Source organism: Pantherophis guttatus, chromosome 3 (genome assembly GCF_059756535.1).
Source record: "Pantherophis guttatus breed Tessera chromosome 3, ASM5975653v1, whole genome shotgun sequence".
Lineage (NCBI taxonomy): Eukaryota > Metazoa > Chordata > Lepidosauria > Squamata > Colubridae > Pantherophis > Pantherophis guttatus.
Window position 1 is genome coordinate 38,625,914 of NC_142065.1, and position 12,505 is coordinate 38,638,418.

Here is a 12,505-nt window from a genome sequence, read left to right on the forward strand (position 1 = left end):
ATTGCTTGTTCTGAGATGGGGATATGTCACACCTGATCCAGGAAGTGCCATGTCCCACCATGAAACAGGCAAGTCCAAATATCCAGCTGAGCAGCCACCATGTAATTTTTTTTCCTTCCCTCTTGATGATGGAAAGGCAAGCAGTTGCATCCTTCTTTCCTGTCCTGTGTTTCCCCTTTGAGAGGAAATCCAAGCCATTATTCCCTGCCTTCCCAGCACATGGTTTAAAAGCAGCAGAGGTGAGAACAGGCTGATTCAGCAGTCGTAATTTAGCCCCTTCTGTGATAAAGCATGATGGCCAGAACTTGTCTTCATGGGTCAAGTTTTTCTTAAATTAGGGAATATGTGGTTGAGTTATTATAGGAGCCAGTTTGGTGTAAGTGTTTAAGGTACCAGGCAAGAAACTAGGAGTTCTAATCCTGCACTGAGCACAAAGCCATTTGGGCCAGTCACTCTCTCTCAGTTCTAGGAAGGAGACAGTGGCAAACCACTTCTTAAAATCTTGCCAAGAAAACTGCAGGGACTTATCTAGGCAATCACTACTGACTCCCCAAATACTATTGTAAGTCCCCAAATAAACCAACAGTATTCCAATTGCTACCTTAATTTAGATATCAGACCACGGACTTTAATATATTATTGTGGTAATTAGGCATACAAATCTATCTTCAACTACATGCTGAGACTATTTCCCCTTTTAAAAATATATTCATTAAAAGCAGTGACCTCTTTTAGTACTAGGAGCCTTGGTAGTACAGTGGTTTAAAGCACCCTGTTATTAACACAGCTGCCTGCAATTACTGCAGGTTCGAATCTTATCAGGCTCAAGGTTGACTCAGCCTTCCATCCTTTCTAAAGTAGATTAAATGAGGGACAATAAACTGACTTTGTATAAATATACAAAAGTATGAAGGCTATTGCTTAACGCATTGTAAGCCCTGAGTCTCCGGAGAAGGGCGGCATATAAATCAAATAAAAAAAAAAAAAACTATCCAGTATTAGTGTAAAATGAAAAATTGTCACAAGTAGAAAAGTGATGCTGTGCGTAATGCTGTATGCCAATTTTTCTCCCTAGGAAAATAAAATCCGTTGCAGAAAGCTTTGAAAGTTTTTTTTATTTTTAATATGAGAAAAGTATCTTAGAACAGCATCAACGTTTGCAGCTGCAAACTTTCTTCTATGTTCCCGGGACACGTGCATTTAACTACAGTTAAAACTGCAGAAAAAATCCGGTTTTCTGCAGCTCGATTGAACTGTCAGGGTAGGCTAAAATGATGAATTTGTTTTGTTCCACTGTCTTTTGTGGGAACACAGCTGTTCTGTGGACAGGGTAGCTTTTTATTCCCAGCCTAGTCATCAGATACAGGGGTATCTATCTATCTATCTATCTATCTATCTATCTATCTATCTATCTATCGTCAGAAACATGTCTTGGACAAGCATTAATAGAATTAAACGGATCCTGAAGAGGACAGGCAAAGGAGGTGCGATATCAAGGAATGAGTCTAGCGCCAAAATGTAATCTTGGAGGCGGTTCCCACGAGAAGAATTTTGCCTCAAGGCTGGCACGATTCCCGCCAAAGCGCATCTCGTCCCGTCCCAGTTAAGACAAAAAGAAAAGGCTGCCACATTTCTTGGGCCCCTCGAGCCTTTTTTTTTTTTTCTTCACATTAGAAGCCGAGTCCGGGCGTTGGGAGCGGAAGGTCAAAGGGCCCTCAACAACCCGCAGCTCCGCCCCGCCTCCTCCTCGCAGGCTCCGCCCCTGCGCCCTCCCAAGGCTGGAAAGCGGCAAAGAGGGTAAAGGCGCCTGCCGCGGTTTCTTGGGCGAGAGGGATCATCGCCGGGCTTGTTCTTGGCTGCCTGCAGAAGGAGGAAGAAAGCACGCGAGGAAGAGCCGCTGCTGCCATGGGGCGAGTGCAAGGAGGGATGCGCTGCGTCAAGTTCCTGCTCTTCCTTTTCAACTTCATCTTCTGGGTCAGTGCGGGGCCGGAGGAGCAGAAGGCGTTCGGGGGCTAAAGGCGAAGGGGGGTGAAAGGGACCGGGGTGCCGGTTCTGCAAGTGCCTGTGTATCCGTGCGTGTGCGCGCTCTGTTGAGCCGGAACTGTGAGGTTGAGAGAAACGACCTCGTGCCAGGCTCTTCCTCCGTGTGGGGCGGCTGCTGATCGGGCTTACCTGTTCGGCGCTGTCCGCTGTGCAGGTAGCCCGCGCCGTCCCAGCCCGCCAAATTTCCCGCTGCTCCCTGCAGCCGAGCATCCTTCGCCACCCACTTCGCCGCGTCTTTGGGTTATAATCCGAAATAAGAACAACAAAGGCGAGCGATGTTGGAACCTCGGGGCTCAGCAGGGAATAAACGAAAAGACAACTGTGCAACGGGGAAAGCAGGCTTCTTTTTGGTGTTGGGATTCCCGCTTCTGTGGGTCCCTCTCTCCCTGCAGTAGCTGTTGCACACGCAGACTAGAGGGTTATCTGGAAGTAAGCGTTTGTACACGGTGAACTGAGGTGTGCAGTGGCCTTCCTCAGAAGCTAGCAACATCCCACCATATCACCCGTGATGATAAAAGCCACTTCATCTTGGATAACATTTCCCATCCTCCCTAGCCAGGGCAGGAAGAGGCTGTCTAAGATGCTGGGCACAGGTGTGCTTGACAGTTCAGAAGGGGGGACTTGCAAGAATTTAGGTGGATTAACAATAATTTCATCCTCATAGGACATATAGATCAGCTTGCCAAGACTTCCCAATGGTGTGTCTCCAAAATACTGGAGTAGAGGATTCTTCTTCCTATTATCTGAAGTTGGTCAAAAGCCACTTTTATAAGTCTTAAATAGAAATGTTGTATCTAAGTGTTGGTCAAAACGCTGCAAAGAAGCCAAGCTACAATATATCAGCTTGGTGATTTTTTGTGAGAGCTGCTTTTCCCTTAAATAATGCTAACCCAGACTAATAACTTTACCTTAAGATAGTGCTAGATGGGGATGATGGGAATTATAGTCTAAAACTTCATAGGGGGGGGGCAGAGATGGAAAGCTGCCTTAGTACACAATGATTTATTGGAAGTTTGGGCATGAGATATTTTAGTTTGCCTTTTACTATTATACTTTCTTGTCCAAGATATCTCTGTTAAACAGAAGTATATTTGAGGGGTCAAAAAAGTCAAAATGGCAGCCGCGACTGCACAGAGTTCTTGACATAGGTCACATGCAGTAAAAAAGGGGGTGGAGCTTTGATCATGTGGCCACCATCATGACTGTTTAACCCACCCATATTAGTTAAAATTTCTGCATTTTTAAACTGAAATTTTAGATTATTTTTGTAGGTTTTTTTTAATGTAAACTGAAGTAGGCTTCTGATGTCAAGGGGAAGAATAAGCATGCAGAGCTCTTTCCTTGACTGGCATCAATTGGTTATCTTTATTAAGCCCCCAGATAACATCATTAATTTATAATCTGCAATCAAGTTTTCTTATTGATGATTAGCTTTTGGGGATAGTAAGAGTCTTTTTTGAGAATCATATGTTCGGTGGACTAATATTCTGCTTCAAGCGTTGTGATCACATTTCTGATCTGTTAATTTCAACAGCTCTATTGACAGAGTCAAGGAATAACCATGAGGCCGAGTTCATTTTAAGATATATAATTAACATAAGTTTGCTTTTTATCTTGCTAAGTGTTGGAATTAAGCTTCTGAAATTTTCCAGTGAGCATGAAAGAATCCAGTGCTTTGATGTCTCAGCCAGACTGTTTCCATTAATAAAAGAATGTCCTTTCATTTTTTTATCCCCAATTCTAAAGAAAGGAACATCACTTTAATTGCTAGTAAACATCACTCTATAACTTCTGTATTGATCTTATTTCATACTAACATTAACTTTAGTAGGAAAAAAAAAACCCTCTTCACTGAAACCATAGAAACAACAAAAGAAATAAACAACCACAATGGGGCGCATTTGTTAATCCTTGACACTCTTTACTATCAACATGTTCCGGAGCTATGTGGCTTTCTGTGCTTGAACAGTGCAGCTGATCACCAATTTAAAGAGATAGAAAAACAAGCAATTCATAAGGAAGTCATTACTGAATTTATAAATATGGGTACACATTACATAAACCTGGATCTCATAAATATGCACTTGCCCAGTGTGACTTTTCCATTACATATTTAGATTTGGAGGCCCTGATTGTGGCTCTTTGCATCATGTCAGTAATCAATGGAGTAAATAGAAATATTGCAGTCTGACAGAATATGGTTTTGCATGTCTAATCAAATGTAACCTCTGCTGAATTCAAAGGGACATTTTCATTTACATAGGACTACAGCCTTAATTTTCTACATACAAAATATGAACATAAAATCTCTCAAAGCTTGGCATGCTATTGCCAAGAAACAAACACCCGTATCCAGAAAAGTCTGTATTTTGTCACAGGTAAACTAAAACCTATCTATGTTTATTATTCCTTGTTTACCCCTTAAAAAGTAGATAATTAGATTAGGATCAACAAAGAAAAGCATCCTCCATGTATATGCAAACCGTTTTTCTAATATCTCAAAAGGGTATACCAAAAGTGAATACCATAACCATTCATTATATAATTTACACTCAATATTTGCATTCATTGCCATTTTCTTCTATGAATTTCCTTTATAATGCATGGCCTTTGAACATTCCTAAAAATAGGAATATTTTCTTTGAAAAAATAATAATAAAGCATTGTGATTAGCCTATGGGACCTGAACTTTGATATACTGTATATATTGTATTGTCTTTCTCCTCTTGAAAATGGGCTTGCAGTGGTGAGGTTAGCTGAGAACTGCAGTTGCATTGACATCTTAAACAGGAGTTTTCAAAGATCATTTTTATAGACACACACATATACATTTACAAGCATCCCAAATCTAGAAAGCTAAACAAAGACTTAAGTTTGCTCAGCTAGTGGTGCCAATTGCGGTAATACAGTTTATTCTACTGTAGAGGGGAAAATGTACCAAATCCCTGTACATCACATGTGGAAATCCTGCATGGCATTCCTGGTTGCGGTTTTTGAACAAATTTTTTCCATATATTTTGAGCTTACAGTCCTACTCAAAAAGTCTAGAAAGCTGATGTTTTGAAATATGAACGTAAAGTCTTCCAGGGTTCTGCCTACTATTGCCATGTACAAAATTACATCCTTTGGTCATAGCAGGATTCCTAATAGTTTGTACTATTTCTTTTTTTCTCTTAGTAAGAACTCTTTCCTGTCTGTGTCTGATGCACAGACCGTGCTCTCCTTTAACCCCCTCGGAAACTTGGCAGTAGCTCTTGCATTCATCCTCTCTCCTGTTCACTAACTGCTCCATTTATCTGATGAAGTGGAATGTCAATCACAAATCCTTAGACTGTCATCATCAGTTTGTTTATCATTAAGGTACACAAGATACCACATTGTTTCTGCTTTCAGAGACAATCACAGCGATCCCTCTGAAAACCCAGGCCTTTCTTTTTTAAAAAAAAAACAGCTTTTTTGAAATATAGGTCTGCAGAGAGGAAATGTGGGCATAAAGCAAGGGCTTTGGACATTTCTTTTGTTCTTTGCAAAGCCTTGCTGAAAGTTTAAGCTGTAGGTGGGATGTGACACTCCATTAAACAAACACATGGAGAATGACTGCTCAGCTTGATCTTATTACCTCACAGCTGTGTGGACAGGAGAAGAAAATGCCATTGAACTGTGGCTGATAGTGTGTTATAGTAAGACTGTTGTAATAGCATGGAGAAGAACATTGTGCTATGGAAACAATTAGAAAGTTATTTAATATGATAACATGGCAGGGGCTAGTAGTTTGAAAACAATAGGTAATCTTTTTTTTATTTTCTGCTTTTATGGAAGCCTTGGTCAAGTAGAAATCTTAATACTTTTAGATAAGCTTATTGTCAGTTGAGCTTTTAAATCATTTGGATTTTCTTCCCTTAGAATAGAAAAAAAATACCTGTAACATACCATATCTTCAGTGAAGTAACTTTTGGGCTGTCCAAAACATGCACTGACCATCTCTGCCCACTGTTTGTCATATTCGTGTAGCAGTATGCCCACTTCTTTCCTTTCTTTCCTTTCTCTGCTGGCATAGCCTGGGCACTTCTTGGCCATGGCGGTCACTGTGCTGACCGCCAAGCGGCTGCCCATGCTGCTGCTGGCCTTGTGGGGGCTCTTCGGCCTCCTGGCAGGGCGAGTGAAGGCCAGAGTGTGCCGAGAGCTTGGCCACGATTGAGGCCATGGGCAAGCAGACAATGGGACGAAGGGGCGGGGCCAATGGTAACTGCCAAACACTTTTCACCCAGAGGGAGACGAAGCTTTGCCTGACACTTTGAAACAGAAATAATTGCTCCATTTCAAACCATGCCTTTTGCAAGCACATGAAGCTTTGAGTCTCTGTCATTTCTCCATCCAGATGAAAAGTGTTTGGAAGCCTATGGGACGCTTGGGAACGGAGCGATTTGGTCCATTCCCAAGCACCCCACAGGTGACCAAACACTTTTCACCCAGAGGGAGAAATGACAGCGACTCAAAGCTTCATGTGCTTGCAAAGGGGATGGTTTGAAAAAGAGCAATTAGCTCCATTTCAAAGTATCCCCTTTGCAAGCAAAGTTTCATCTGCCTCTGGGCGAAAAGTGTGCAGCAGAGCCAGGTTGAGGCAGAGGCGATCCCAACATGATGCCCACTCCGTCCCACTATTTCTCGGCTTGCCTGCAGCTGCACCGAACAAACACCCATGTTGGGCGTCTAGATTACTTGCCTCCCCTATCCTCCATATATCTGCCTGCTGCCAGTGCTGCTGCTCAAGCTTCTCGTGAGCCTCGTGAGTTAGGCAGCCATGCAACATGTTCGGATCACCTGTTTTCTACTTCTCCGCCTTTGCCTCCATGCTCAAACTTATCGGTATTTGTGCTGAACCAAGGGGCTGGAGGGCTATGGCTGTGCCAGACACCATTGGCCCTCGTGTACTCACCACCTCTCGTGCTGGCCATGCCCATCCCCCCAGCTTATTTTTGGGGTAGGGCTTATTTTCAGGGAAACACATTAGTAGTCTGGTAGTTTCTGAAATTTCTTGATGTATGGTAGTGTTATTCTTTTTAGCACTTCTGTTGGTTCTTCTATATTGCGTTGAGTGGGTCAAGCACTTTTTGATAAAGTTGCATGGAAATCCATTTTGTTGGAATATGTTGTACACATGCTCTGTTTCCCTTTTCTGCTGCTCAGAGCTGCTTCAGTGAGTTTGTGCTTATCTAAATAACACAGCTTCTCTTGTGGGAGTTTTCGTTGTTGCTCTGGTAGTAGAGCACTTAACTGGTGTGGATGGGTTTTTTGTTACTTGTGTTTCTAGTCTGCCATTGTGGTCCCTGCAGATCAGGATGTCCAGAAAGGACAGTGAGTTGTTGTTTTCTTCTTCTCTGGTAAACTCAATTCTTTTGAAGATGTTGTTGATGGTTCTGTGGGTGTTCTCTAGCTGGTCTTTTTTATTATGGTGAAATTGTGTACATATCTGATCCATATTTTGGATTGTATTTGTGGAAATGCTATGGCTTCTAGATGTTGCATAACTACCTCCACTATAAGTCCTGAAAGTGGTGATCCCATAAGTGTACCTTTGCTTTCTTTTGCCAGAGTCATTCTATTTCTTTTTGTGGATCTTTGTATTTTGTTATCTTCTCCAGTTCTTTCTCTTCTATTTTACTGTCTCCAGGCACTGCCATGTCCACTACCCAGACTTTTTTGTCTTCCTTAGTGACAATTGTTAAGTCTTGGGTATTATGTGGCAAGTGCATGTTGGTTTGAATTCTAAAGTCCCAGAGCACTTTAGTTCTTTAGTTTCTCTTTTATGATCCCACCAATTATTAGTATTATTTTATTTATTTTTACCCCACCTTTATTATTTTTTATAAATAACTCAAGGTAGTGAAAATCCATAGTATTCCTCTTCATCCTATTTTCCCTACAATCACTCTGGCTGATAGTGGATTGGCTGATCGTGCCTGGCCCAAAGCCACCAACTGGCTTTCATGCCTGAGGGACTAGAACTCACAATCTCCCATTTTCTAGCCTGGTGTCTTAACCTCTAAACCAAACCAGATGTCTTTTCAGAATGGATATGCTTCTTTGAAAAAAGAAAATAAAAGTCTAACTCTCAGAACAGGATTCCTAATAAAGTCTCAACAAGAATTTGTTATGAAACAACAGAATAATACAAATTAAACACCTGTGCTTTTAAAGTTCTTTTAATTCCAAAGAAAATTTCTAGGTATCATTTGTAGACATCCTAAATCTTAGAGCTCTTTCACCAAGACTTACTGCCTGTAGAAAAAAAGAAGTGGCTGGGTATGTGCTAAAAAAATTGACTCTAAAAAAAGTATCACAAATGCTTCTATTGTTTTCCTCAAAGCACATACTGAGAAAATCATTACCAGCCTGCAGGAGCCTCTACACAAAATATTGTAAATCAAAACATTTATTAGACTTATTAGTTCTTTGTAAAGCCTCATGTTTTGAAATCTTCATGCCTGTCCTGGAAGATAATTAGCTTTAATCACAGGTAACATTCTTCAAATTGTCTTTGCTAGAAAGTGACAGTAGAAAAGGGCTGTTACTTCTAAAGGCAGGTAGATAGTCAGTGTGACCCAGACATTTAGCCTGGATGGACCCTTTGACCTGATTCATTGAGGTTCTTCTTATATTCTTGAAAACAAAGTGCTTTACATATTTTGTGGCCAAGAAGCTTTTAATTGCATTGCTTTAAGAGCAGCAGCACCTCATTCAAATAATGACATTAATCCATTTAAGCACACCGATAACTGTAAGGCATTCAGAAGCGGGCACTTAGCTGAAGTTCCATCTGTTTGATGTATAGTATGTGATATTCAGAAACCTGGAAGGTAAAAAGGTTTGGACAAGTCAAGTTTGGTTTGTTTTTAAGAAAAAAAACATGTAAGAACAGATTCAAACTTTCTACTTAGCTTATTACCAAAATTACCCACAGAGAAACATTTAAGACTTTGAGAAATGGATGGATGGATGGATGGATGGATGGATGGATGGATGGATGGATGAATATTATTGGAGCTATTGTGATGACCAAAGATTTCCAACATATCACCAAGAGAGAAGGTTTTTTTATTGTTTTCCTGTACGTGAAGATCTGATAAGAAGGATGGATATCCAAATGCTTTCCCAGCCCACTATCTTCCTATAATAACCTGGTTCACCTGGTGTGCTAAGAAAAGTGGACATCATTTGAGAATTGGGGTCTTTTGACCTTCTTCAAGGCTTCAGGAAAGCATTTAGCAATAGGATGATGTGATTGGAAGGAGTGAAGCCATTTTCCCCCCATCTTTTTGAGAATAAGACTTCTTAATTCTGAAGGTAAAAAATCTGCCACCAAAATTCCTGCTTTATAATCCATGGATTGTCTTCCTCTTTGCTAAGACAGTATCTGACTTCCTACAGCACTCTTAACCATAAATGACAGAAAGCCGTTTTAACTTAACTCATATTGTAGCAGGCAGGTTTAACTCAAGGATGAAGAATATATTTTGTGATTTGCTCTGAAAATGAGTCCTGCCATGTCCTTCTCTATTCTGCAATTGGGTTTTTTAAAAATGGATTTTTAAAGCGGCCTCTACAGACGTGATAGTTGTTCTCTCCCTAAAGTCTGGAGAGTATATAATGCTCTTTGAATGAATAGAGATGATTAGGATCTGCAGCACAACTCCCAGTGGCAAGCTCCAGATATTTTTGCCAGTGTATGCAAATGGTGGTGCTTGTTCTTGCTCTCAGCACAATAAGATCTGTTCCACCTCTCTTTCCTTACTTCTCCAAAGCAGAAGCTGAATTCCCGTATCTTTGCTCTGCAGATTCATGCAATGATTAAGCAGATTAGTTATGGGGTGGGAGGGGAGGCAGGAAAAAGTGGGAACTGTTGTGTTCGGCGGCCCCGGCAACGCCTCTTGGCCAATCACGGGGTGGCGTCCCCAGTTGCCGGGGCTGCCGAACACAACAGGAACATTTTAGCTTTTTCCTAGAATGCTGTTGAATCTAACCTGAGCTGAGGTCTCCACCTTTCTTATGTAAAGTTTGCTTTGTGTGAATGGGACTGTTTCCCCAGGTGAAAGAGTTCTACTCAGGACTGGTAACTGGGCTACCCTCACCTGTTCTTCGGTTGGGAGATGCCACCTCCCCTTTTTTTTCTAGATTCTGGAATCTCCCTTCCCATTTCCCCACCCTCCTTAGGAGTAAACTTATAAACAAATGGTTCTATGTTGCCTTCTATCATGGTAAATCGGCTTAAGCAGTTTTCAACTGGCCTAGTAGAAATCTGAACTAACTGAACTAACAGTGAATAAAGTATATTTATATTTAATAAATGCAAGGGAATAAATCCTTGCGGAATTGAATGCTAAACCAAGTTATATGAAATCTAGACATCTAAACAATGAAAATAAACCAAAAAAATGAATCTAGACAACTAAACAAAGCTAATTATATCTAATGTTTCTGACTATTCTTCCTCTGCCAATTTTACCCTAATGGTACCAGTTTGGTACCATTAAGGTAAATTCAGGAAACCTCCATCTACACTCCTTGCAGTTCTCAGGAGTTAAAACCAGCAGCAGACTGGGAAATTTCTAGAGCCTTTTCTTGTCTGAATCCTATCTCTGTTGCTCTTTGAAAGAAAGAATAGATTCTTAGTATTATAGTAATAGTATTATACAATAGCTAGTAGTAGCATTATACAATAGCTAGATCTAGCAAGACCTTCAGTCTGCTATGCCAGTTTTGGATTTTGGATTTTTACTATTCACCAACATACGAACAGGTAGTCCTTGCTTAACAGTCCAGTTATGATGGTGCTGAATGAATGATTCTTACGCCTGGTTCTTGAGATTACAAGTGTTGCAATCTCCCCATGATTATGATATCAAAATTTGGGCATTTGGAAACTTGCCCATATTTATGACCACAGAATGCACTTCAGTTCTCCCCATACTGTCTCCCCCCCATCACTTATCTTTTGGCTCCCCCTGTTGCCTCAGGAAACCTGTTTGAAGCTTCAGGAAGAAGTCTTCGAACAACCAGCAGCTACTTCATGAAAGGCCAGGCCTGGCACACCTCATCAGTAATGGGAGGAAGAAGATGGTGAAGGTCAAATGGAGGCAGCAGAGATGGCAGAGCACAGTTTGGTAGGGGTGCAAGGCAGAGCATAGGGCAGCCAAAAGGTCAGAAATGGGGCAGATTTGGGGATACAAGGACTTGAAATGGAGGTGAGTGCAGCAAGACAGGAGAAGCATAAGGCCCTCACCTAATGACAGTGTGATCTGGCTTAACGATCACAACTGAGAGTACCAAAGCTACAGGATCCAATTTGGGTCGGTCACCTCGACCACAGGTTTAATCTTCTGAGCTTTTGAACTTCCAAGTCCAAAAGCTTGGAAGACTAAACCTCTGGTCTCAGTGACCAACTCAGATTGGATCCTGCATTATTATCTTGGGACATGGATATTTGCCTTCATTCATGAGTACCAAAGCTGTTGTTGCCAAGTGGAGTGGCCACATGATGTGTCATCTAACAGCTATTTAGTGATGAATACTCAAATCCCAATTAGGATGGTTAAACTAGGACTACCTGTACATTTGTTTTTTAATAACCATGATGCAGTGTTAGACAAATCATTCTCTCTGTCATTCAGGTGCACTTCAATATAATTATGTAAGACATAACAATTCTTGCCCAAATGACCAGGACTATTCTAAAGAATTTGGAATATTTTGCATATTCTCAAAGTATATGACTGTGTAAATTTATTATCTTTCTTTTTACTGTTGAAATATATGCAAGGTTGACTCAGCCTTCCATCCTTCCAAGGTCGGTAAAATGAGAACCCAGATGCTGACTCTGTAAACTGTTTAGAGAGGGCTGTAAAGCACTGTGAAGTGGTATATAAGGCTAAGTGCTATTGCTACTATGTATGTATGTATGGAAAGATGCCTGTATTCTATTGGTTTATGATCTGATGAAATATATATTTTTTACAGTGCCTTTTCTCTCTTACCTGAGATCACTGTTTTTTGACTAAATATTAGTATTTGTTTCTAATACACCCACTTTTTATATTGTTTGTTGTGTTAGGATTCAAAAGCAAAAAGGTATTTTGGAGTGTGTGGGTCGCCACACACAACACTAATGGTTAAGTCCTTATATGGACCATTTCCTTTCTCAGGATAACACTGCAGCAGCCACATGATTCCAGGAAAAGTTGCCTCTTATTTAAGGAGTTGCAGATAGATTCTATTAAGAAGTTGAAGATGGATTTATATCCCCACCTGCTCCAAAGAATCTTTTGCTTCCAAATCCAAAGTGCTGGTTTTAAGTGTGTATGACCTGGCATGCCCCCTTTGTCTCTGCTTGGCACACAGAGATTGCTTTTTAATTAGCCTGAGGTTGTACCAAAAGTTCAGAATTGTACAAGCCATGGTATTCTCT

The 12,505-nt window shown here is 41.0% G+C and overlaps 1 protein-coding gene across 1 annotated transcript in view; it reads left to right on the forward strand.

The window, feature by feature from the left end:
* Positions 1-1,727: 1,727 nt before the first annotated feature.
* Positions 1,728-12,505, forward strand: part of TSPAN2 (tetraspanin 2) — a 60,470-nt gene continuing 49,692 nt past the window's right edge. Inside the window, exon 1 of the mRNA XM_034414238.3 lies at positions 1,728-1,974. Coding sequence (XP_034270129.1) covers positions 1,906-1,974 — 69 coding nt within the window. The 5' untranslated portion in view covers positions 1,728-1,905. The remainder of the gene's footprint in view (positions 1,975-12,505) is intronic.